This window comes from Macrobrachium nipponense, chromosome 21 (genome assembly GCF_015104395.2).
Source record: "Macrobrachium nipponense isolate FS-2020 chromosome 21, ASM1510439v2, whole genome shotgun sequence".
Lineage (NCBI taxonomy): Eukaryota > Metazoa > Arthropoda > Malacostraca > Decapoda > Palaemonidae > Macrobrachium > Macrobrachium nipponense.
Window position 1 is genome coordinate 42,886,878 of NC_087212.1, and position 27,355 is coordinate 42,914,232.

At 35.4% G+C, this 27,355-nt stretch overlaps 1 protein-coding gene across 6 annotated transcripts in view; it reads left to right on the forward strand.

Moving 5' to 3' along the window:
- LOC135197969 (uncharacterized) overlaps positions 1–27,355 on the forward strand; it is a 425,938-nt gene that overhangs the window by 384,917 nt on the left and 13,666 nt on the right. For all 6 annotated transcript variants that reach the window (XM_064225277.1, XM_064225275.1, XM_064225280.1 and 3 more), the window contains 18 exons: positions 1,446–1,815; positions 2,850–2,968; positions 3,331–3,431; positions 4,061–4,183; positions 5,071–5,232; positions 5,375–5,472; positions 5,603–5,904; positions 6,069–6,360; positions 8,468–8,653; positions 9,445–9,598; positions 9,978–10,149; positions 10,582–10,791; positions 14,823–14,929; positions 15,061–15,207; positions 18,152–18,334; positions 18,519–18,716; positions 18,923–19,263; positions 26,946–27,102. In XM_064225277.1, coding sequence (XP_064081347.1) covers positions 1,473–1,815; positions 2,850–2,968; positions 3,331–3,431; positions 4,061–4,183; positions 5,071–5,232; positions 5,375–5,472; positions 5,603–5,904; positions 6,069–6,360; positions 8,468–8,653; positions 9,445–9,598; positions 9,978–10,149; positions 10,582–10,791; positions 14,823–14,929; positions 15,061–15,207; positions 18,152–18,334; positions 18,519–18,716; positions 18,923–19,263; positions 26,946–27,102 — 3,395 coding nt within the window. In that variant the 5' untranslated portion in view covers positions 1,446–1,472. The remainder of the gene's footprint in view (positions 1–1,445; positions 1,816–2,849; positions 2,969–3,330; positions 3,432–4,060; positions 4,184–5,070; positions 5,233–5,374; positions 5,473–5,602; positions 5,905–6,068; positions 6,361–8,467; positions 8,654–9,444; positions 9,599–9,977; positions 10,150–10,581; positions 10,792–14,822; positions 14,930–15,060; positions 15,208–18,151; positions 18,335–18,518; positions 18,717–18,922; positions 19,264–26,945; positions 27,103–27,355) is intronic.

The following is a 27,355-nucleotide window of genomic DNA, read 5'->3' on the forward strand; positions in this document are numbered from 1 at the left end:
TTAATTCTGAGCCTGGGACATGCATAAAAATAGGTATGTCCGATCGTTTTCCAATGGCTTTCATTGCTCTCTCTATTCTCGCTGCGTGTCTGCATTGCCTTGGTTTAGCTCTGAAAAAAATGTGGACTCATTAGCGTAAAAACAAAAGTCGTTGGTTGTGTGGAAAGTATTTTCTGTGTGGACGCTGCTCAGGTGTCTCGAGGTGATATCGCTCCCTATTAGGTGGAGTTTTACTGGGGGAGAAATTGAGCACATTTGGTTTTATACCCGACAATAAAAGTGCACTTATGCCTCTCTAAGTTTGGTATTGTTACAAGGGCTGGTGCATATTTCTGGGGTTGTAGAGCCCGGGTTATTTTTAGACAGGCATTTCTTGTTGTCCTCGGCTTCTTAAGGATGCACGCAGTGTTAAGTAACTAAATACATGAGTGGGATATAACGGTTACTCTAGATTTTAAATCAAAATTTATCTTTATGTGAAATATAGGACAAATATTTCTCTTTTTTGTAATTGCTCCTTAAGGATTCACGCAATGTTCATTGACTAACTATAGAAGTAGGATAACTGGCGGTGTCGGTCATCTTCGGAGTTACCAGTATACGAGGTGGCTAGTAAGATATATATATATATATATATATATATATATATATATATATATATATATATGTGTGTGTGTGTGTATATATATATATATATATATATATATATATATGTATTATGTATATGTATATATATATATATATATATATATATATATATATATATTACTATGCATCTACTTCTAGTGTAGCGCCTATTGTATATTGATTTGGCTTCCATGGATAACCAAATAATGAGAAAACAGTTTCAAATAATCTAATGTAACCCAATATCTTTCTGCAACATGCCAAGACGAACTCCGTGCTTGTTTTCTTTCAACATTTTCTCAATAGCCATGGAAGTACATGTCACTCCCTGGAAGCCAAATTAATATGCACTATGCAATATACATGAGAAGAAGTCAAGCACATTATGATCTATGTTCCATAATACGCTTCGTTTTCGAAATAAAATGCTGCCTACCGTTGAAACCTCACCATCTTGTTTTGGCTCGATGTGTCTTGCGTGTAGTGGTGGAAATGAACTGAAAATAGATTCATTATCTCAGTTCATTTGATGAAAGAGGTCGGGATATCTATTGCACTCTTCCTAACAGGACAATTGGTACAACTTGTGTAGCTCTCTTGGAGGAATAATGGCTCTGTGACGAGAGAGAGAGAGATTTAGGTCATTTTGATGCAAAGGTGCCTTAGTGAAGTAATGAACCACATATTTCCCTCGACTTTATTCATGGAAATATAGATATTCAGTTCTTCAGATTGAAACAGTATTTTAACGAGTATGAATTTAATCTTTGAAAATGTCCTTGGAGCTAAGCAACCCCTTTTCCTCTTTCTTTGATCAGGATGATGCCTTGGGCGGACAGGTAGCCATGGCGGTGGGTAGTGGAGAGTGGGCGGCCTTTCCTAATCCTCCCAGCACACTCGGGTTCTCCTCTCCCTCCTGTAACGCACCAGGTTCATCGTCATCTTCATCGCCTTCGTCACCGCCGCCGTCATCATCATCATCATCATCATCTTCAGCGTCGTCATCGTCTTCTTGGTTGTCGTCACCTCATCAGCCCAATGGGAGAAGGAGGGTCGCGAGACGACCCGTGGCCACAGGGAGGCTGCTGGTGTTGCCCTGGGTGGCCCTCTTGCTCTTCTGGTCCAGCACTTGTCTGCAGCAGGCGGAGTGCCGAAAGTGCATCATGCTCTCGAGCAGAAACCTCACGGGTAAGAGGAGCGGCTTAGGGCCGTTCTGCGATGCCGCATTACATGATTATATCAGTCATATGGTCCTATTATTGGTGTGTGTTTTTTTTTTTTTTTTTTTTTTTTTTTTTTTTTTTTTTTTTTGTCATGTAGAGCCAGAATCGAATCTGTCATTTCGAATCAGAATACCTTTGTCAGTTAGAACCAGATTCGAATTTTATTATTTATAATCATAATCGAATTTGTCATTTAGAATCAGAATACCTTTGCCATTTAAAACCAGAATCAAATTTGTCATTTAGAATCAGAATCTTTCTTTCATTTAGAATCAGAATCGTTTTGTCATTTAGCACCAGAATTGAATTTGCCATTTAGAATCAAAATCGGTTTTCTTTTAGAATCGGATTGATTCATTTTGTTATTTAGATTCAGAATCGTTTTTTTTTCTTTTGAATCAAAATAGTTTTGTTATTTAAAACCTGATTCGAATTTTATCTTTTAGAATCTGAATCGAATTTATCATTTAGAACCAAAAAAATTTTTCATTTAGAATCAAAATCGTTTCGTGTTTTAGAATTAGAATCGTTTTGTTATTTAGAACCAGAATCGAATTTGTCGTTTAGAATCAAAATTGTTTTGTCATTTAGAATCAGAATCGTTTTGTCGTTTAAAATCAGAAACCAATTTGTCACAGAAAGTCAGAATTAAATTTGTCATTTAGAATCAGAATCGAATTTGTCATTTAGAATCAGAATCGTTTTGTTATTTAGAATCAGAATCGTTTTGTCATTTAGTATCAGAATCGAATTTGTTGTAGCTTCGCGTATAACACCAGCCATAACTCTCGAATCGTATGGTTTTCTTTCACTCATCATTTTGTAATTATTGCTTCATGCGACAGTAATATGTTTATATTTGTGAAGTCACACTGTTTCTTCCAGATTAGTATACGTGTATAAGTGAAGCATATCTTCTAAAGGTACAAATCAAGCGGATAGCTAAAAATAACTGAAATATTATTATACCACGAAATTTTTTGGCATATTTTTTTTCAGATCCGCCAGCAAAATACGTTTACGACAAGGCACTACAGAGGCAGCTGGCGTTGACGTTAGACTCGTCCCAAAGACTCTCTCACAGGATAAGCACAGCTGTTGTCAAGATCCTCCTTGAGGTAAGAGCACTGCGTAAACTTCCACTGAATACAAAGAGAAATGGAAATATTCTTCAGCTTTATCCTCTATATTGAAGCAAGTGTGGATATACAAGGTTCATTAGCCCAACATTTACCTGTAGATCCCAGCACTTGGCCTATGGCCTAAATTTTATATTCCAATTCCAACTTCGACGTTGTGAAGAATTCTAAGTCCTTTCACATTGCCAGTCATGGGATGTTGAACGACAGATTGTGTAGTGTGAGATTCAATTTAAAAATAATGTGTAATTATTTCAATTTTCAAGTTGATGGCAATGTTTCTAAATGCCATAAATTTCTCATCCCAACATCATTTTACTGATCATTTTCATTGCTTCCAGGAGGGTCTTGGTTACCAAAATGTAACCATTAATAATTATGTGGAGGAGACATTTGATTATAAGGAAGCCCTCAATAGACTCCGCGTGCTGTGGATGAATGGGTGAGTTCTCTTCACACAAGTTGTTTGTAGTTTAAGTCTTCTGTTGAAACTATTTAATTGAACAAGTAGTCGAGTCCATTTATGGAAGATATATGAGGCAGTGCAGCTTGCTGTTTACACTCACACAAACATACACACATATATATATGCACTGTAGGCGTTACAGCGTCTCTTTGGCCCTTAGCGGCAACCCTTTTCATTCCGTTTACTGTTCCTTCCCCATTCATATCCTCGTTCCTACATCTTACTTTCCACCTTCTCCTAACAATCCTTACTCATTTAAATCCTTTTTTACTCTCAGTTTCCTTTTCAGCATTTGGGCCTTAGCCCCAAATTTTACACACACACACACACACACACACACACCACACACATATATATATATATATAATATATATTATATATATGTATTATATTGTAAGTATGTGTGGTTTATATATCTATTATTATATATATATATTATATATATATAGATATATATATATATATATATATTGTGTGTGTGTTAGCAATTGATATCCGACAGTCAAATTCTACTTTTACATCAATTATTCAATTTCACATAAATATGGGTACAAGTTATGTTAGCATATGCCATTGTCAACATGAACATTGACCTTTTATTTCAGCAACCGCACATACAGCAATGTCCCCACCGCCATGATCAACGTGGAAGTGTGGCTCCCACCGAGCTCTATGGGAGAAGACATTGCTGCCAAAGTGGACTGTGGTTCTCATGCATCTGGCAGCAGGTATTTCATGTGTGAATTTGACTAGGTAGTCCAGAGTAAATTTTAGCATCTTCTCGTTTAGGTTGTGAATTTGATTATTAAAACTAGGTCGACAGAAAATTTAACTCCTAATAATCGAGGGTAAATTTTATAATCTTTTTTCGTTTTAGGATGTTAAATTGATTATTAAAACCAGTTGGACAGAAACTTTAACTCTATTTTATACAGCTGTTGGATAACATAATCTGGTAATTGGTCGTTGTTAAGAAATACCAGAATTTTGCAGTCATGTTATGAGTCGTATTACTACATGTTTATATGTAACAAAGGAATCTATGGATAAATCTCTCTCTCTCTCTCTCTCTCTCTCTCTCTCTCTCTCTCTCTCTCTCTCTCTCTCTCTCTCTCTAGGGGAATAAAGATACATACTTTATTTTTTAGAGGGTACCTGGGTTTGTTTGCAGTGACCATAGTCATTCATTGTGAGGCATATTCACATGTATTAATCGTGAATCAATTCTCAGTACCTAGAAGTACGGATACTCTATAAATGCCTGAAGCATATGACAGCTGAGATTTTTAATAAAGTTCTATTGAAATTGCGAGGCCCTGTTCTGTAATCTTCATCATGAATGTTTCTATTACTGGATACTTGGGTGTTTCCTCTATTGCATGAAAATATTGCTAAGACATTTGTTGCTTAGTTAACAAAGGTAACTCCAATGGAACTGAAATTTACAAGTGATTATACAGTATAAAAATGTTAGAATTAGTACATTGCCATAGTATATTCAAGTACAGTACTTTGCTCATCTTATTTTCATCAAAAATTTCTCATGTAGTATCTGTTTGTTGATAATATTCTGAAATTCTCTAGACTTTGTCCTGAACTATATTCCTTTTAACAGGTTTGGATGGTACGTCACCAACAGCAGCCATATTGGAGCCCCTGAAGTCATAACTGACCACTGGCGATCGTTTAAGATGCCCCACGTGACAGAAATATTTTCTCTAACTGAAGGGGAAGACAAGGACCTCCGAGAGAAGTACACCAGAGATCGGGATGGACAGTGAGTGGGGATCCTTTTGCGGGTGATTGTTACCCGGTCTGTTTTTTTTCTCTCTCTCTCTTTTTTTTTAGGTTGCTCTTGATATATACCTACATTGATTTGAATGTGACATGATGCTTAATATCTTCCTCGTTATTCTCAGGTACTACTGTGATAAATCATACTGCAATGAGGGCATATTTACCCCAGAACTGTGCGAAGAAGACGATCGCTGTGCCATGTTATTTGTCGGCAACCACAGTGGGTACCTCATTCCGCATTGCCGTCATAAACTAGTGAAGACAAACTTTCAGACATATTTATGCTCTTAATATTTATTATATGTATGCTAACTTTTCGGAAATGTATTAGAAAATCCCTTGCATTTCAGATTTCTACTCAGAATTTTTGGTAGACCAAGTGACCGTGGAGAAGATGTACGTGCGCATAGCCTGGATTGGCCCCAACTTCAATCCCGAGTTCTTTTGTCATTTTCGGAATAACAAGCCGAGCGTCTTCTTCGACTGGTATCCCAATTCTCTGTCGAACATGAATGAGTATATGCCCGTCTCGTTTCCCCCATGCAACAGCTACCAGGGCAACGACGATTCATACTTCTGTAACTACGAATTGCATTCCATGAAGAAGCTCATTTGGGATAAGCTGCCTGAATCTGCTAAAGTAGCTGTAGAAGTGAGTACCAGTTAAAGCTTCCAACATTGAAGGTTTTAGCATTTTAATGGTACGTGCATGCTTAGTAAATGCCAAGATATTCGTAGTCTGTATGTCCTTATTATACTTTTGAATGGAATGACTTGAAACCCTGCTTTCACTTAGAATTTTCCTGACTTTTCCAGGCAGTCAAACGTTTCTTTCTGCGGGAAGAAGACTACCGCGACCTCCTCCACCGATACAACATGAAAACTTCGCAGTGTCCGAATCCGTCTCCAAGTTCTCTAATTGACTCGGATAAAGTCATCCAAGATATTGCTTGTGACTGGCTGAGAGAGGCCAGGCACCACGGATTGGAAGTATGGAACGACTGGCTTCCTCACAATTACGCTGCCAAAACAAAGTTGTGGATCGCCGGCATCTTCCCCATGAGTAGCGGAGCTGACACAACTTTTTACAGCCACACACTTTATAATGGTAGGGAATTTATTCATATATTAAACCTGTTTAATTACTTTTATGAAATAAGAGTAAGTAAGCTAACTCACTACTGTTTAGGCTTATAAAAGAAGAGAAAGAAGCCTTTCTTTACTGTTCAGTATTCGATTGCTTATTGCAACCGCCTACGATCTTTCTCATATACGTAAAGAGTAATTATTGACTGACAGCTTGTACTTTGTTCTACAACCCTAGCTAGTCACATTATTATCCTAGGTCCTTATGTTGACTTGTATTTATACAGCATATCCACTAATACACATTTAATATACAGTCGTGATTACTGGATGTAGGGGGAAGTAAAAGAATGGAGAGGAATAAAACACTAAAGAATGAAAGAACATAATTACATCGGAACTGCGAGTATACTAACAATCAGAAGGGTATAGAATAAATTCATTAATACTGAAATAAAACAGGATGTAAACCATTAGGTAAATGCTATGAGAGAATATAGAATAAATGATAAAATATGGTAAAGCAAGTGAAGAACAGAGAAACACAAAGTATAAACAATTATGGAACAAACATTGGGCACTATGAACTTACAAGCACTAGACCTGAGGACCCAGTATTACCTTAAAGACTTTCTTAAGCTTATACTTTGCACCCCTGCACATCCTCATAACCGGTTGTCTTCTTCATACATTCACAAAAGAGAAGGTAAAAGTTACAGTGACGGATTTAAGGTGGATAGAATATTGTGTAAATCTTAAAGCTATAAATAAATTTTGATAATGTGTACCCACTACACACTAGTAAATTATTGATAGATACACTGAAATTAAAATTATATCATTTGTTTTTTTATGTAACATGTTTTTTTTTCTTTGAAAGTTACAGCTATTGGAAAAATGTAACAATCTTCGTAATTATAATTTCTCTCTCTCTCTCTCTCTCTCTCTCTCTCTCTCTCTCTCTCTCTCTCTCTCTCTCTCTCTCTCTCTCTCTCTCTCTCAGTACATACAGTTTATATGTGTATGCACATTATGTCTGTGTATATATATGTATATGCAGTATATGTTTTATATATATGTGTGTGTATATATATATATACACACACACACATATATATATATATATATATATATATATATATAATATATATATATATATATATATATATATATATATATGATATTCCTAGGTGTCACCCATGAAAGATTTCTAGATCCACCACTGGAAAGTAATAACAATAAAAAACCGAGCAAATACTAAGAGTGTTTTAATTCTTTACTGTCTCAGCACAGTGCCTACTTCTAACTTCTGAGATCAGTCAAGTGATCACACCTTTCAATAGACTAGAAAGAAAATAGTAACTACATATGTTTAACTAATCTTGTACAAATACCGTACTGTGCTCCCTAGATTAGGTGCTTCATACTCAGAGTAAATAGGTCTAAAGGGGAGTATAGAGGCTTTATTGAATATTTACAGTATCAATAAAACGTGAAGAATATTTATAGTATCTAAAACACATTTACAGTAACTTAGTAATAAGGAAAAAAATTTTAATTCTTGTTCAAAATTAAATTTGTTAATTCTAAGTGCCATCCTGTAACAAAATTTAGTATATGATAAATTTGATAATGCCACTAGTCATAAAATCATATGAAGCAACTTATTGATCTTTATAATCTAATCTTGTGAAAAAAGTGAAGAGATTCAAGTTTGATTCCCTTTAGATGGTGACTATACTTTTTTGTACATAATTCCATAAGCCCCTGTAGGGGGTAGCGCCATCAGTGTACTTCACTCGGTGCATTGTAGACATTACTTAAGGTTCTTTGCAGCGTCCTTTCGGCCCCTAGCTGCACCCCTTTTCATTCCTTTTGCTGTGCCTCCATTCATATTCTCTTTCTTCAGTCTTACTTTCCACCCTCTTATTTCAGAGTGGAACTGTGAGGTTTTACTCCTGTTACACCTTTAAACGTTTCACTCTCAATATCCCTTTCAGCGCTGAATGGCCTCATAGGTCCCAGTGCTTGGCCTTTTATTAGCCTAAATTTTATATTCCAATACTAATTCCAAAAGCAGAATGATGAAGAGGTAGAGGAAACTTAATCAAATTACCCTTGTTTTTCAGCTGCACAAATGGCCATTACGAGGGTGAACACTAACGGGACCATCCTACCAGAGTATGAGATCCAGCTGATGATTCAAGATGGCCGTTGCAAGAGCGAGGAGGTACTGGCAGCTTTCATTCGATATGTGAGGAAGGGTTCCAGTGACCCCAACCTTCCCCCTTTCGAGCAGATGATTGGAGTTTTAGGTAAAGCAGAGGAGACGTTTATCTGAACATTTCTTCCTAGCATTTCACAAGGGAACTTCTTTCATACTTATACGTGACTAGAAGTTCACATATCCTCTGTACAGTAGAGAACATGATACATATTCAGACTCTCTAATACATGAATATGTTATGAGTGAATTCAATTGCTTGTTTCTCAGACTTTTATTAGTATGTATATCTTTCTGGATGTCCACTCAGGGATGTCAGATTTGGTTTGTTAACAGAAATGTATATTTTGTACAATACCTTTGGCAACATATCCAGGAAACTTTACAGATGTGCTTGAAGTGTATGTAAGGTTAGCCAGTGATTCAGATCCATTTGATTTTATTCTAGAAGTTATATCAGGGGAAAGGCATTTTTAAAAACTAATTGTTTTCAGTCGTAAGAGGAAGGGTAAGGGTGTGCATCTCTCAAAAACTCAATAGTATGTTGCTTGTTTACTTAGAGTAATCAGGAATATGTTTTACTTGTATATAATGTTTGTTTATAAAACTGCAGGTAGGCTAGTTCTCTCACTATTCTAATCACAAACTACTTTACATAAAGCAGAAATGCTCACATAAGTATATATAGTAAATTAATTCTTAAGAATATAATGAATGTTTTTATTTAGGTCATTGTTCTATTAGCATAGAAATAGCACCATCTTGAATTTAAGATACACATTTTGCAGATTTTTTGTCTGTGTATAACAGTTTTTGATTGGCTTAAAAACTTTTTAGAATGTTCAGCAGTATTTAATGACTTCTTATTTTTTTTTCATCTAGGCCCAGCCTGTTCAGACACGGTAGAGCCATTAGCGGGTGTCGCCAAGCATTTTAATACGGTGGTCTTGTCGTACAGTGCGGAAGGTGCCATCTTCAATGAGCATGAAAACTATCCATCTTTTTTCCGAACTATTCCGGAAAATAAGATGTATGGGTAAGGATGTCCGGAAAATGTGTTTATGTGTGCGGGCACTTACTACTTTGCAGGTGTATATTGATCCATTGTCAAATTGTACATAGTACTCTGAATATTGATGAGCGAATTTATAATTTCCTTTCATTACGTTAATATGTGTCTATATTAATGTCTAAAGTAGTCAGGATTGAAGAAAAAACTCAGTAGTCAAGTAATTATGTCAAGATTAAGAGCAGTCAGGTAAAATACATAATATATAGATATATACAAATTTTATGCCTCCATTTTTCCTGATTACGTACCTGGAACTCTAAATTATTAGAGTTTTTCCTATTTGTTTTCCCTGATTACAGAGTGGTGTACTTAAAACTTTTTAAATTATTTTTCCTGATTACAGAGCGGTGTACCTCGAACTCTTTAAATTATTTGAGTGGCACCAAGTTGCATCCTTGGCGGAGGACTGTAACAAGTACAGTGAGTACCTGACACTCTTGCACAACATGTTACCTAAAGACATCAACCTGGAAAACTTCAGGTTTCCCAAAGTGTCCACCCGAAATATGACTGATGTAAGTTGCTTTGTTTAGCTGTTTATATATGGAAGTAGAAGTTTATAGTACATATAATGAAGTAGAAATTCAAAGTAGCATGAATAATTTACTTATTTATACTAGTTGAAATTCAAATTAGCATGAATAATTTAATTTACATATGCAGTTCAAATTCAAATTAGCATGATTTAATTTACATATGTAGTTGAAATTCAAATTAACATGAATAATTTCATTAATGCTAGTTGAAATTCTAATTCAGCCTCTTTCCAGCTACACAAAATGCAATTTTAGGTCTTGCTAGTTGTAAAATCTATTTCTATACTTTGATTGTATAAGCTTTGCTGTTGCCATTAAATGGAAGGTTATGTAATATGATTTTAGAACGATTAATGCAGATAGTTGCAACTTGGAATATTTAAGTCATGGTATATTTTTGTTGTGTTTCAGCATCTGCTGAAGCTGAAGGAAAGGACGCATCGTATTATTATTGGAGACTTTTATGCTAGCACTGCCAAAGAAGTGTTATGTGAAGCCTACCACCAAAATATGACTGCTAAACACAATTATGTATGGTTTTTACCAAGATGGTTTGCTACGAACTGGTATGAAATTGATGAAAATGATAAGATACCATGCAACAGGACCATGATGCTAGAGGTGAGTATACGTCTGTTAAGGCTATAATTTAATTATATATATATATATATATATATATATATATATATATATATACTATACATATATATATATATATATATATATATATATATATATATACATATACATATACATACAGTCGGCCCGCAGTTAACGGCGCAATTGCTCAACAGCGAATCGGTTTTATGGCTGTCATCAAAAATATTCATTAAAAAAATAAGGCATTTTAAAGGTATTTTTACGGCACAATTTTCAGTTAACAGCGCCGCTAGCGCCGTTGTCTAACGAGTTCATACATTTGTAGAAATGCCATTCAGACCATAAAGGTTATGCAAATTATATTAATAAATTTTATGGAGAGTTATTGCGTAGGTATTAGGGTAAAATATATGCCTCTGACGCTGTTCTATGCCGAAAATATCGAATTACATAAGTGCAAATTTAGTTATGGATGTGTCGATTTATAAATGTTCATGCTTTTATGTTTAAAATGTGTATGAAAATGTATTATGTGTAAGGTATTTTTATTTCTGCATAGAAATATGATACGAAGGCAGCTCTTGAAACTGCCCTTCACGTTATCAAATACGATGGTTTTTCATGTTCTTTCTTGTGAGCCGCCGCCTGCCGCTCTTCCGAAAATATAGATTTTAAAAAAGTGCAAATTAGCGATCGATGTGTCGATTTTATGTTTATGCTTTTATATTAAAATGTGTTTGAAAATGTATTACGAATAGGGTATTTTTATTTCTGTGCAGAAATATGATAAAAAGGCAGCTTTTGAAACTGCCCTTCAAGTTATGACTTCAATGTTTTTTCATGTTTGTTCTTGTATGCCGCCGTCTGCCGCTCTTCCGAAAATATAGAGTTAAAAAGAGTGCAAATTTAGCGATCGATGTGTCGATTTTTCACATTTTTATGCTTTTATGTTTAAAATGTGTATGAAAATATATTACGCAAAGGTATTTTCATTTTTGTACATAAATAAGATACAAATTAAGGTAGCCTTTGTAACTACACTCACGTTGTCAGGGGATGTTTTTTCATGTTCGTTCTTGTCCGCCACTGTTCTGAAAAATGCATGGTGTTATTTTATTAATTTGCATCTTTTCCATAAATCCTTTAAAAGTTATACATTATTTCTATGTACTCTCATTTTATTGTATTATAAAATACTACGGCAAATTTAAGCCAGTATTTCGCGGAGCGGCCAATGTTGTGGTGTGAAATCAGCTGATGGCGAATACGAGTTGGTTTCACCATAACGCAATTCTGTGAGAATTCTCTTGCTTCTAGTTAGCATAAATGAATATCTAGATACTTGACTTACATAAGACAAGGTTATTTTTCCTTATACAACGTGTTTTTAGGTGGAAATATTTATTGAATATGTCTCGTTGTGAATGTGAACTATTTTTTTATTTTTTGTTAAGAGATTACGTTGGCGGCATGTTTATTGCATAAAAAGTTACGTGATTCCGTTCGCAATAATCCTTTATATCATTGTAATACGAACTTTACATTATTTATCTTATATCGGCGTGAAACCAACAGTAAAATGTGTTCTTTCAAGCACAGTAGTTTTGATTAAAATGATTTTAAACCAATTTTATCTACGGTTGTGTTTGATGGCATACGTTTACTGGAGTTTAATTTATCCTTGTTGCCGATGTACGATAATAGTCATTAGCAGCTTGAACAGTTTTCTCAGCTTCAGTTATAACTAGGTTTTAATTTAACAGTATATTTCCCGATTGATCTTTGATCTATTGCGAATATAGTTATTACATTAAGATATCTCAGTTCTATTCTATACATAACGCCATTTATAACAACTACGGTAATAGTGTACTGTAGTACGATGATTGAAATACAAGCCAAACGGATGTTATCCAGTTCGGTTGTACTTAGAAAAAAAAAAGTCGTTTCTCGTTCGGTTGTTCATGGCTGTACACGTTCACGCAACAAGTATAACGTTAAAACCATGCTTTCATCATTCTCTTTTGCTGTTATTAAACTTATGTAACTAGAAGATGGATAAAGTTAGGCCATTGTAATTTGATCTCTCATAAAAGCGGACTATCATAAGACTAATGATCGTAGCTTGAACACTACAGCTACCTGTACACTGTATAAACTTTATTATATCTTTACATACTCTAGACACCCAAAGGATTAAAGCTAGGCTTTTTTCACTTTACAATATTTACAATGCTATTATGTATGGTACAGTACTACTGTACAGCAAATTCTATAGTACTATACTGCATAAATATAATTTTACTTATTGTGCCATTGTGGGATTACAGCGCCTTTGACTGGTCTAGAGTTTCGAAAGAAGGTGTGCGGTGGTCGTAGGCTTTAAAATCGCTTAGCGTCGAAAATCACTTTGCGTCAGCGGCCAGGAACGGAACTGCTGCTAACCGAGAGCCGCCTATATATATATATGTATATATATATATATATATATATATATATATATATATATATATATATATATATATATATATATATATATATATATATATATATATATCTATATATATATCATATATATCTATATATATATATATATATATATATATATATATATTATATATATATCTGTCTATATATATCTATCTATCTATATATATCTATATATATATATATATATATATATATATATTATATAGATATATAGATAGATATATATAGATATATATATATACATTTATATATATATATATATATATATATATATATATATATATATATATATATATAGAGAGAGAGAGAGAGAGAGAGAGAGAGAGAGAGAGAGAGAGAGAGAGATGGATAGATAAATAGATATAAATATATATATATATATATATATATATATATATATATTATGATATGTATACATGTATATATATACAGGCAATCCCCGGATTATGACGGGTTCAGCTTATGACATTCCGAGGTTAAGGCGCTTTTCAATTATATTCATCAGAAGTTATTTTCAGGGTTACGACGCATGCTCCATGGTTACAACGCTCATCTGGCAGAAGAAATATGACACTAAAAATGCAAAATAATCAATATTTGAAGGTTTTTTGATGCAAAATGCAATAAGAATGCAGTTTACATAGTTTTGAATGCACCCAAAGCATTAAAAGTAAGGTTTTGTTAGTATTTTTGTAATGTTCTGGCTTACGAAGATTTTCGGGTTACAACATGTCTCAAGAACGGAACCCCATCGTAACCCGGGGACTGCCTGTATGTGTATATATATATATATATATATATATATATATATATATATATATATATATATATATATATATATATATATATATGACACTTAAGTTCACGTATTATCTTGACATTTCAGTAGTAGCCCTGGTAATTGATAGGTATACTATTAATTAAGACTTATGAGTGATAAAAACATATAATTTCATCTAATTAACACATGTTGACTTGAAGTTTGTTCTGTGAAATACATTTTCTTTCTCATATTATAAATAGTATTGCTTTAATCTTATCCCAACATACAACTGGGTTTCAAATGGCCAATGTTTTTTTATTCGAATTTTGTACCATATATGATTTCAAGTACACTTGCAAATTCTGTCAGTTATTTGTTAACATTTGTATGATATTGTATGGTAGCTTTTAGGTTTTTTGCACTTATTTCTGGATAAAAAGAATGAATGAATTTTATTTGGTTGATGAGGTGCACAGAGGTGAATTTTTGTAATACGTATATAATTTCATTTATTGTTACTTTTCTCTTTTTGGATGAAACTGTATTTGAATACTGTAATTGTAATGTCTTTGTTAATTTGGTAGTGGCTTCTAGAATAAATCTATTTTGGAACTGAAGCCCAGAATTATATACGTATTGAAACTGAGGTCTCTTGTTATTTGTATTCAAGAAATCTGAGTAGACATTTATTGTTACATGTATTAGGATTTCAAGATTAAGGTATATCTGCTTCATTTTAGCTGCATTTACTGAATTTTAGTTCCAGTTCTACATCATCTGACATCTGGATCCTTTACAGGCTGTAGACCGTCACATGTCCTTAGGCTATGCCTACTACGCACCGATGAACTACACGTTCCATGAAGGCATTACTGTAGGAGACTGGCATGAGTTATACACAAAAGAGTAAGTCACTATATGCACTTAGTTTTTATGTTGTACTGATAAGAACCTCTGTCATAAAGGAGTTCACCAGTGAAATTAAATTAACATTCAAAAAGTTTTTGACGACTAAAATGCTTCATCTTTTCCAACAGATATGGAAGACAGAATGACACGCATGGTCCAGCTGATTATGCTGGTTACACCTATGATGCCGTTTGGACTTATGCCTTTGCTCTTGATAAACTCTTGAAAGAGGATAGGACTCATGTGGCCAACCTTCACAGTCAGAAAACAAACAAGTTAGTACTTTACATCTCTTGCTAATATCAAAGTTTAAGATGTTTTGTTGATGTTTGTAATCATAGGTTAACTACGCAATACTTTACTGAAAAATATTTTATGTATCATTATTATTATTATTTGATTTGACAAGGTGTTTAAATTTATGAATTTATTATATCAACATAGTCATCATCCAAAGCTGTGATATGAAAGAAAGAGAATGTTATAAATAAATATTTGAGGTTGTGACAAACATTTACTTATTTATGCTATTGATAAGTAAAAGCTCATAATAACATACTCTTTTAAAAAGCAAAGTGTAATTTAATTCTTATCAAGATAAGTTATCATTTTGAAAATTGGAAAAGTACATATCTCCTCAAAACTCTTCCTGTATAGCATCAGTTTATGTTATTCTTCTTAATATTGATGTCAAACAATTTTTTATACTTAGGAACTTCGTAAAAGTCAAAGCTTCATATCCATATGCGTAATAAAAAAAATTAAGCGATGTGGCTGTACTCTGGTATCAAAATTTAGATTAAAGTTACAGTAGTTCCATGACGAGTGATAGTAGTTCTAGTGAACTTTTTTTTTAAAATTGTTTTTAATATTGTATATGTACTGTAACTTAAGGGACTGGTATCAGATTTTGACAAGGGGGTAATAAAAATGCCAGGATCTGCTTGACATTAATACTGAATAATGAACTTACAAATATATAAACTTTCCTATTTTGAACATGTACGCCATACTCTACTATGCGCATGCTCATTTGGATTTTGTGTTTTTCCATGTATACATTGCATCATCATGTCATCTGATGTCAGCTTTTCATACACATTGCTAACTAGTTTGAGTTCCTCGGTTCGAGGTTGAAACTCACTTTCATTTTCTTATGCGATTAGGGTTCCTTCCCTTTGGCCAATGCTGCTTGATAAAAACGCCAAGATTTCTCAGATTTGGGACAAAGATGGTGCTTTGGATTGTCATCAGTTGAGGAGCAATGATTGAAAGAAGATAAAATGCAATCTCTCATTTCACTGGGACTCTTTCCTACTGTCTCTTTCACATTGTTCCTAAAATATTTCTGTAACATGGTAATGACCTCACCTGTAAGTCTACCAGCCCCACCAAAGCTTTTACCTTTTTTCCCATCAGATCCCATTTTTCCTCTCTCTTTTGATAAGGATCGCAGTGCAGTACCAAGTCTTTTAGCAACCTGGTTGATGCAATCCTCCTTTTCTACAGGGTAATTGGGACTGTATGGTACTTCGCCTTTATTAATTTTCGTTACACTCACATACGACTTACTATCACCATCAGAAATGAATCTGACATACCTGAATCCTAAATCAATTGAATATCCCCATAACTGAACTGCACCTACCTCCATTGGTCGTGCTTTGCAATCAATATTTTTATCATAATCAGGGGCGTGGTATAAATACCATTCCTTAAACTGTGCATCAGTCATTTGTTTATTTTTTACCAAATTCTTTTATTGAACATTTTTCACAAAATGGACATAAAGTAACATAATCAATCACATAACCAGTGTGGGCTTCAACTATAGCAACAAAAAAATACCTAGAGGTATGACCTCTCTTGTGCCATGATCCGTCGTAGGAAACACCTAAGTTTATCAAATCCCCTGTCACTCGATTTGGGAAATTCTCTTTATAATATTCACATACAACTTTTCTACATTTTTCCATATTTCCTTTCACTTCTTTCACTGCTATATTCTTGATATACTCTGCATGCTTAACATAAATATAACATGCAAATCTTCTGAGGCTAAGCATGCTACATACTTTTACAAAGCCTTTATATCCAAAGCCCAATAACACTATGGCATATATAAAGGCAACAGTAACGGCATGAATTCCTTTTTTTTTTTTTCACTGATAGTTCAATGTCCTTGTTGTTATCAATAGGAACATATTTACATTTTCTACAAAAAATTCTAATTCTGCAATCTATTTGTATATTTATAGTCCATTTTCATCTAACATTCTGGACATACCCTTCTTTCTGCAATTTTCCTAAATATATCACAGTCTGATATAATGTTAGTGGTATTTACAAACTCGTTCTGTTTCACGAGGTTTTTTTCTTTTCTTTGCACTCGTGGGGGCCGAAGCAGCAGCAGAAGGTTGCTTGGTGTCTGTGGTAGGGGAGGTGGAGAGGGAGGGTTGTCTGCTAATGGCTTGGAAGCATCAGATGTGTCAGCACTCTCTTGCTCTTTATTCCTTTTCTTTGCCTCATTTGAACTTCAAGTCCTCCAAATACTTCTTTGCTCCTTTATTATGTCTTGGCATGTTGAAAAACGAAAATAAAAACCTACTAAAACACAGCAAGAGGGTTTGTTTACGTTAGAGTAGTCAGCTGGGCACGCCAGCAGACGATACATCATAACCACGTGGTACAAGCTCACAGGCAACTGCCCCTGGCCACTCCCTAGGGCACCGGCAGCATGTTGGAGGTGGCTGAGGCTGTTTGTTACCGAGACATCATACTAGTTGCCAGAAATCATTTTCGTATTTTTATGTATATCTATAATAAAGCAATGACTAAAAGAAATGATAAGAGTGACTTACAAATAACAAAATAGTGACCTATTTTATAAAAAAAAATATTCAACAAAAAGTACTCAGAATTGGAATTTTGGCCTAAAACTTGGTGAGAGTGTTGCCATATAGTTGTAGATTCCATTTCTGGTTTCAGAAGATATAAACATTTTTCAAAGATTTTCGTCAAAAAATGCTACCAGTCCCCTACTCTTGTTGTCCCAAATGAAAAATAGAGGACAGTGGAGTTGAGTTTGAGATTGTGCAGCAAACCTAAATTTAGCTATGGGGAAAGGTACCATATTAGTGCATTACTTCTATTTGTGTATTCTAACTGTGAAACAATATTTTTTGCTAACATACAATAAAACGTTAATTTCAATTTCAGGCGTTTTGTAGAGTTGATAGGTGACACTAATTTTGATGGAGTTTCTGGAAACATACAATTCAAATCTGGACCATCAAGACAAAGTGTCATCAACATAATGCAGTATGTTGTCAGTGGCAACAGTGGAACATATGTTACAGTAGGGCAGTTTTTCCCAGCTGGCAATGGTTCTACCACTGGACGGTGAGATCACATATCCATTATTGATGAACTTTACTCAATACTTGATATCAATTAAATCAAATGAATGCTTAGTTTATGTATTTTATTTTGGATATATTGTTGAAGCCAATATATATATACTTGTATGTATTGACAAGTTTTACATACAGACATTCAGTTTACTAATGCATGTTATTTTTTTCAGGCTTTCTTTAGTCAAGACTGAAACTAGATTCTTCCATGGTGTTCCCTCAGATGGCATTATTCCAGATACTTGTCTTTTTCAAACCTTCAGTGACCTCCTTGATGTTTCATGTGACATGGCTATTGTAATAGTTATGGTCTTGATTTTCTCTGTATTTGCTATAGTTGTGCTTGCTCTCTTCATTGTATATAAAAGAAGGTAAGTTAGGGAGACCTTAGTGTTATTCTAATGTTGATGAACTAGATAACTTAGTAATGTAACCGAAAAAAAAAGCAATATGTAGCACTGTACCATCGTTTTTCTGTTTCAAAGTATGAGCTCACAGGGAGAAATTCAATTCTGATCTTGCATTAAATGCTTAGTTAGACTGTAAGGAACAGATACTGATAATAAAGTTCTTACAGATTTGAAAAGATGATCCCAGAACAACCAGTGTGGCCTCTAGGAGAACTCATGTCACTGGATGAATGGGAGTTACCACGTGAAAAAGTAGTAATCAACCGTACCATTGGTGAAGGAGCATTTGGCACTGTCTATGGTGGGGAGTGTCAGTTTGGAGAAGACACACCTTGGGTAGCTGTTGCTGTAAAGACCCTGAAAGTAGGATCTACTGTGGAAGAAAAACTCGATTTCCTTGGGGAAGCAGAAATGATGAAAAGATTTAACCACAAAAATATTGTTCAGCTTCTTGGCCTGTGTACTCACCAAGAACCAATATATATGGTTATGGAATTCATGCTATATGGTAAGTCTTGTAAAGTACATGTATATACCTTTTTATTAAAATAAAATTTTTGTTTATGCACAAAAATATTTTTTTTGAAAATAGTAGGTAATAGTATCGTGCATTGTATAATTTAGTAATAGTTGCAGTCAATTTATTAGGCTTACATTTATAACACAATATTATGTTACATAGCCAATAAATGAAAATTTTTATAACATCAGTTTATGAACTGTAATTATTATTACTGTAACACCAGTAATGCAGTAATGTACTGTAGCTGATGGCACATAATTCATTCTGTCTACATAAAATAGGGTTAAAAGTAGACTGGGTTCTTATATGTGAAGTTAAGGCACCTAGTGCTTGTATCTAGCCAAACCCCACAATAATATTACTCAGATAAAATCATATTACAGAATTTTTGTCATTATTATTACCATTACTACAGTAAAATCCCTCATAACCATCACCTTGGGACCAAAGGGTTGCCAGTTATTTAAATTATCTTGTTGCAAGAGTCCAATAATTCTTAATGCTATATGTGTATCATGAACTGTCATTCACTTATTTCTGTGTTTTATCATTATTCACATAATATAAATTTTCATAATAAAATTATTATGCGGATACTTACCAACTGTTAAACTAGCTATATCTCCCTGCCGATTAGGCGAGTCGGCATTCTAACAAAAAAAAATAAATAAATAAAAAATCGAATGGCTGCCCGGATGACTGTCTAGTTTACCTGTTCTCCACCAGGTGTGTACAGTGTTTCGAATGTTTTAGCTCTTGTCAGAATTCTCCTTGTCGCCATTGCGGCTAGGCGATTGTTGGTATTCTATGGAGTTTGGCTGTTTTACACCTGTTTACGGTATTGTAATTTCATTTTCCTAGGATATCTTCCAGCGGAAGTAAAACCAATAACATCAGGCTATTTAGGAATGTTTTGGTGTAACCAGGATGGTGAAATTGGAAGTTTATCAACATTCCTTTGTACTGGCAAGGGTACAGGGTGTGATTTTGGAACTTCTAGATATGAAGAATGTAGGGAATTGTTCTGAGAAATTTATGCCTGAATATGTCAGATATAGGAAGACTGGAACTAATAGATTGCGAAAGCAATTAGTTAGATCAGGGCTTAAAACTGTAAGGCTATCCCTACTCAGACTAGGCATTTTAGTAGGCTAGTATTGACTTCCATTGTAGCTCCGCCTTCTACTCCCCATTCGGTTCAGGTAAAGCGTAACGAGAAGTTAGAATATTAACCTATTTTTAGTTCTAATACAATTTGAACATAGTTCGTGACGGGAACGTTCCGAATCCCTCTAGTGTGCGCTCATTTTCGTGTTCCCTGTTAGAAATAAGGTGTTGGTGCCCTCGTCTGTACATAGCCTGAGCCTAGGACTGCCCTGCAACACTTGGAAACATCCGCTGCCAGGGAACTGGGTCGGTTCTCGGGACGATGAGATTCTGTGCCCTCCAATACCTACTTCGCTCTTTTCATGGTCTGAATCTCGTTTAAAACGTTCGCCAAAGGACCGTTAAAGAGTTCATATAAGGACCGTTTCGGTAAGCGTTAATGCTCGCTCCATAGGCGCATTCTGTCATCTTCAACACCTAGTTTGAGGTGTTAGCATGCATAGGCTTAATAATATATGATGTAGGTGTAGACATTTTATTGAGATGATAATGTATCTGTAGCGCGTTTTACACGTTTAGATATGTCGACTCGGTCAACTGTTTATCTCTCATGTTTTGGTTATTCTAAATTCTTGTATGCCAGCATATTCCTTTTTCTTCGTAATGCTTGTGTTTGTTCTTTGCCTGCTTCCTCTTCGGCTATCGGCAAATCTCTTACTACTGCCTCGATTAATGTTTCTCTTTCAAGTCTACACTGTCTGTAGTATCTACAGTTCTAGCCAAGTTAGATATTTTAGCTTCAGTGATTTCTTACTTAGTGTCATATAGGAATGCTTTCAAGTTTGTACGATCGCTTTCGGACGAGGCGGGAGTGTGTTGTAACTCCTCTCCCACTGCCTTCCACTTTTGGCACCTCATTCTCTCTCCTCCTGTCGACTCATGTGGACTGCAGACCAGGGTTCCCAGACATACGATAATTATCGTACGAGTACGGTAATTTGACCATCTGTACGATAAACGATTATTAATGAAAATACGATCATTTTAAGAGATTTGGTACGATAATTTGGTCTGATTCATCGGGGAACCCTGCTGTGGACATTGTTGACTCGTGTGAACGCAGTTGACTCGTGCTGAGTGCGGACTTGGCCGAGTCCCGAGTCGCTTAAACTGTCTTGTTCTCAATGAGTCGTCGTGGATTCGATACAGCACTCAGCTGCTGTCACATCTTATCGACAAGTGTTGCTTTTTGTCGCCAAGGGTTGTGGAGAAAGAGCAATCCTTTAAGCTCTTTGTTTACCTCCTGTCGGCAGCTGTCTCCTCCCGTCGCCCACTGACGGAAGATAGTTTGAATGGAGTTGGAGGAACTCGTTTGGGCCTGTCGGTGTTTGTTGCCACAATATGCCTTGCTGTATCCTCATTTTGTTGAGGATAGAGGCCACATAGAGAATATATCTTAATTGTCTTAGCGTATTTCGGTGCACTCTAAATAATGGAGAAGAGAACCAACGCTTCCTCCAATTTGAGAGCATTTTGTAACTTTTCTCGTCCTCGGACACAATCTCCCTTTGTCTGCCTTGGCCTGTTGTCTTGTCTTTTAAAGTCGCGAAGAGCCGAAGGCTGACTTTTGCTGTACAACGCTTATTGGTCCTTTAACCATCTTTAATAGGAGGTTCGCTTTCTTTCTCTTTCCTGTGGGGAAATGAACTCGAGACTGACAGACATGCTGATGGATTTTCAGTCTGCTTAGAGAGGTGGAGACACCAACCCAGCGGGAGTTTTAGCGAGGAAACAAGTAACTAAAACAAGTAACTCTCTTCTGATGCTGCAGGGTAATGTCCTCATGCTTATACTCACTCTGTTTGGAAGAAGTAAGAACACTTTCGCTTCTTGTCTGATTATGCAGTTCAGGATTATCTATTGGTAGTCTTATTTTATACCTTTCGAGGATAAGTGCAGATTCAGGTTCTGGGATATGGACAGTTGCAGCCTCCTAACATACATGGAGAGACTTGGGACCAGCATGTTATATGGTAGAGATGGTGAAGGGCAGTTGTGATTCTTTGTGATTGTCCTCCACTGGTTTAATCTCCCTCTTATAGCTTCCCTTATCTTCAGCAGAGATCTCTCATAAGTCTCTTTTAGTAGGAGATTGTATATAGAGGGAATGATAGTCAAAGGGTAATTCTTTAGGAAGACACCCATAAGTAATTGGAGATATTCTTGGACATTTGGAGACTGAATAACAGTAAGTGTCTGTCCATATACTTGTTGGTTTTCTAGCATGGTTTTAGTGCCATTCCAAAGAATGGTCAGACTTGTGGTACACATACAGAATGTATTCATTCCACTTACCATACATCCACAGTCATGCAAGTTCCTTCAAAGGGTTTTTACTAGAAGGTATTGCTGTTCTGTGCACTTTGTTTGGGTTAGTGTGCAGCCCTCTGTAAGTTATGTCAGGGACTTGGTTGCTCATTGGTAGATGGTGTCGACTTTAGGAGCAAGACACTTCTACCGAATCAGTTATTCAAGTTAGCCCACTCTGTCAACAGTATTCCAAAGGCCAAGGACCTATTGCTTCTTCTGGCCCAATTTCTATGCACTATATTGTTAATTCTTTATATCCCCATTCTTATTTATGGGGATGATATTTAATTATGCATGCTTGTCGGTCAAGATGAATAGGCATGTTCTGCTTGAAGATTTTAGACTGGAAAGAAACTTCCTATATGGTAAGGGCTTTTCCTCATTAGGAAACATGGCCTTATGGGTTATTTTCAGATAATCATGCTCAATTAATGTATGGTTTCAGCGTAAGAATTATGACTTACAAATAACTTTAATTAAATTTGTAAGTAATCCAGAACCAACTTTGGCTCCAGGACTGTAGGAGGGACACTTTAACCAGAAATCGTCCATTTGGTTCTTAAACCTAAGTCCAAGTTTTGGTCTTTTCCCTCTGTCATGCAACACAGAGTTTAACTAGTGTCATTAACCTTTCATGCAACATAGAATGGTCAACTACACCTGGTAAAACTTTTTAGATGTCAGGGCAGTGGAAAGACATCAGGATGCTTAGCAGGTTTATTCCCTGTCAGAAACAAAGTCTTTGTGGGAAGTTTGCTGCTTTGAGTGAAATGGAACAACATATTGGTTTGATCATCCATCCTGTGGAAGGACAGTGTTTTAGCAATTGGGGATTCAGGAAAAACAACTGCCTACAAGGGCCCTGACATTCTTAAGTTTGGCACTTGGGTGGATTTAAGGAACACTCATTTAGCTTCCTAACAGGGACAGCCGAATGATTACTACTACTTTGTTGGCCCTCAGGCTTGAGCAGTGGATGTTTCCTTAAATTTTGCCTAATTCAGACTCAGGCCTGCCCCTTGTATCTACTCTGAATTCTATCGAGCAATTTCATGTTTAAGAATTGCTTAGTCTCCTGTAGAGCCCTTGTAGCCTCAGGGCAAAACTTTTCAGAATTTCCAATGCTCTTGGTAGATGTCTCATTCTTCCGTTGAGAAGAAATCAACTCTACTACACAATTCCATACAGTTCCATTGACGTAGGCATCTCCTTAACTGCTTGGAGAGGTTAGAATGTCGCCTCCCAATAATAAGATTTTCAAGTTATCATAAGATCTGTCCTTAATTTAAAACTGCCATGGCCTGGGGTCAGAAGCAGTGGTCTGTGTGTTGATGAGGGTACCATTCTGGAGGAATTTTCAGCACTGGAACCTTGTAGACGTCAATGTTTTCGGTTTAGAGGAGATAAGACTTTTCACTGTCTACTTCCAGAGTTATCGTTCCATACGTACTTTCCTCAGTATTGCATCAAGTACTTTTAGATCTTGCTGAGCACCAGCACTGTAAGGTGTTGAGATTGAAGCCCCTTCATCTCTATATCAGTCTCTCTCTGGAGTTTAGATGCGGGGCTAAACTTCATCTGAATTTACTGTAAAACCTTTTATTTAGCAGTGATTAATAAGTAAATTTGCTGTCAACACCCTTCTTTAAGCTGGTGTAAGGTAATGCTATTTTAGCTTTCTGCCTAAGAGCTGAGGGTGATGTTAAGGCAATGCTTTACAGTTCCCTGTAAGAATTCCAATCTAACCCCTTTGGGGAGGGGAGGAAACTTCTCTATCCTGTTGGGCATTTAAATTTAAAGGTTAAACCTAGAACATTTTTATCATCCTGTTAGAGACCTTGAACATCTTTGTCAAAGGTAAATGCTGGAAGAGGCAAAATTAACCTTTGGTTTTGTGGTTTTAAGAAAAACAGATGTTGTGGTCAAAGGTTAGCCTGGAAGAGGCAAAAATCAACATTTTGTTTTGTGGTTTTAGAAAACTTAGAATATATTTGTGAAGGTTAAGCCTGGAAGAGGCAAAGTTAACCTTTTGTGTTGGGATTCTTAGAAACTTCTAACGCCCTTGCCAATGGTTAAACTAAAGGCAAAGTTAACTTTTGTTTTGTGGTTTTAGAAAACCTAGAATGCATTTGTGAAGGTTAAGCCTGGAAGAGGCAAGGTTAACCTTTTGTGTTATGATTTTTAGAAACTTTGTCAAGGAACACAAGGTCCTCTGTGACATAATGGATAGGCTAGTGTATGAGAACTAGCTCCATATCTTCTACCTTATTGAAGTTACATTCGTAATGTGAGCAGCAGTTGCAACTTCATTTAGTGTTAAGTCAATTGGTCGCTCCAGAATAGGATTGATGTGTCACAGTAGAAGTACAATTCAGTTTTTGCCTGATCACTAACTTAAGTATACAGAATTGTGTTTGAAAACGGTAAAGCCCTTAATCCGCTACTAGTAGTGGGTAGTCTTTTTCCTGAACCGAAAAAGAGCAATTCTTTAGGCTCTTTTGTCTAAATCCCAGGGTTTTAATATTTTGGGGAGCGTGAAGGTACAAATTTTGTATAGGAGCGTACCTTTATATTGTAAAGGTATTCATTTAAGTGACTGTCGTTTGATAGGGCTTTTGGACCCAGGCACAGGGGTCCCTCATACCGCTTGCGTTTCATGCTGGCTGAATCGAAGCGGTTCTCTCCGCAAGGCTACTTTTTGCTGCATACGTATGAGAGCCTTACTCCCTGAATGGAATCCAACTTCTGGTGGTAGTAAAATCCACCAAGGATTCCAGATCAGGTGAGAATGTTTTGGGTTTCGCATAAGAAACCTTTAGCTCGAATGGCTGAGCAGAATTTTGTCTAGCTGCACTACCCACTACCCACCATCTTAGTGGGAATCAGCTAATTTAACAGTAGTAGTAGTTAAGATTCATCTCAAATAATATAAATTTTCATAATAAAATTTATTATTTGGTTACCTACTGTTAAAATAGACCCATCCAGCCTCCCCACAACTTAGTGGGCTGTCAAGGAGAATTCTGATAAGAGCTAAAACATTCGAAGCACAACTGGTGGAGAGCAGGTAAACTAGACTGTCATCCAGGCCGCCATTCGATTTTTTTTTTTTTTTTAATGCCGACTTGCCTAATTGGCGGGGAGATTTAGATAATTTAATAGTAGGTAATTATCCAAATAATAAATTTTATTATGAAAATTTATATTATATGAATAATGATAAAACTGAAACTACAGACCATGATGCACTTCTTGTGCATTGTCTCTATTTTTTTTTTTTTTTTAAGAATAACTCGAGAGAGAGGCAGGTGACCAAAGGCACTATAAGTGCATAATTTGCATTAATGAGATCTGTACAAATGTATCCACATGGACTGAAAAAATATGCAAGAAACACTATTATTTTATTATTAAGTGCAGGACTGAACTGAACTGTACTAAATGTCAAAATCACTGTACTAGAGAGAGGGGCCACAGTAGGTGTGTTGTTTACTCAATGCCCCACATATGCATAACACACAGGCTAGCCTATGGTTTATGTAGGTTTACACATTGACTTTACATTTACAAAAACATAATCATGTACATAACTCTGATGCACAACATTTTTCATTATTGCTCTTATTTAACTCATAATTTTTGTTTTCAATTTGTTTGCATCTTAAACACTTTAATTCATTGTCACCATTGGAGGCAGAAGAGAGAGAGTTAGTCACAAAATATTTTGCTTTCTCTTGTAAATTACAGTTGAACTAATGTTAAAAAGATTTAGGAAGCTGTTGTAGTTGCATGTTTTGTCCTAGTTTTCCCCATCATTCTAGAAACATGTATACATATTTTTTAATAGAATTATTAAATTTACCAAACATTGCATATAAAATTCATTCATATCAGACATGAAATAATTGGTTTTTTAGTGTTGAAACTAATTTCTTAGTATTCTGGATGAGTGAAAATGAAAATTATAATGTTTCAAATTATATTCTATAGAGAAAACTCAAGTGGTAGGATCATAACTATCTACGTAGTATGATTTTGAAATATATTATGCAAAATTATTTTTAAACAAATTTTTTTTACTTAGAGTAAAAATTATATGTTCAAAACAATTACTATGTTGCAAATATTAAAGAACCTCTTGTGATTTAAAAGATTTTTACCATAAACGTTTTTCTTTATGCTTTCTGCAGGTGACCTGAAGATTTATCTCCTAGCTCGTCGTCACTTAGTGTCAGATAAAACTGTCCAGACTGAAGAGGATGAAGTTAGTAGTAAACGTCTTACCTCAATGGCCCTAGATGTGTGTCGGGCATTGGCATACCTCACTGAACATAGATATGTGCACAGGTATAATTCTAAGCTTGTAAAAATAACATGGTGATAATCGTACATATTTCTTAACCTCGTAAGGTTGTATGATTCAGGGGAAAAGTGATGTTATCATGAAATGTAACTATATGGAGCTTCTTAAGATACATATGCCAATTTCTTTCCTTGAGGTCTCAATGATGTCATCTGTAGAATTTTTTTTTTTTCCTCAGGCTTTCACTTGGATAATATCTGAAGAGTGCTAGGAAAAGATTTAACACTTATATGCAAT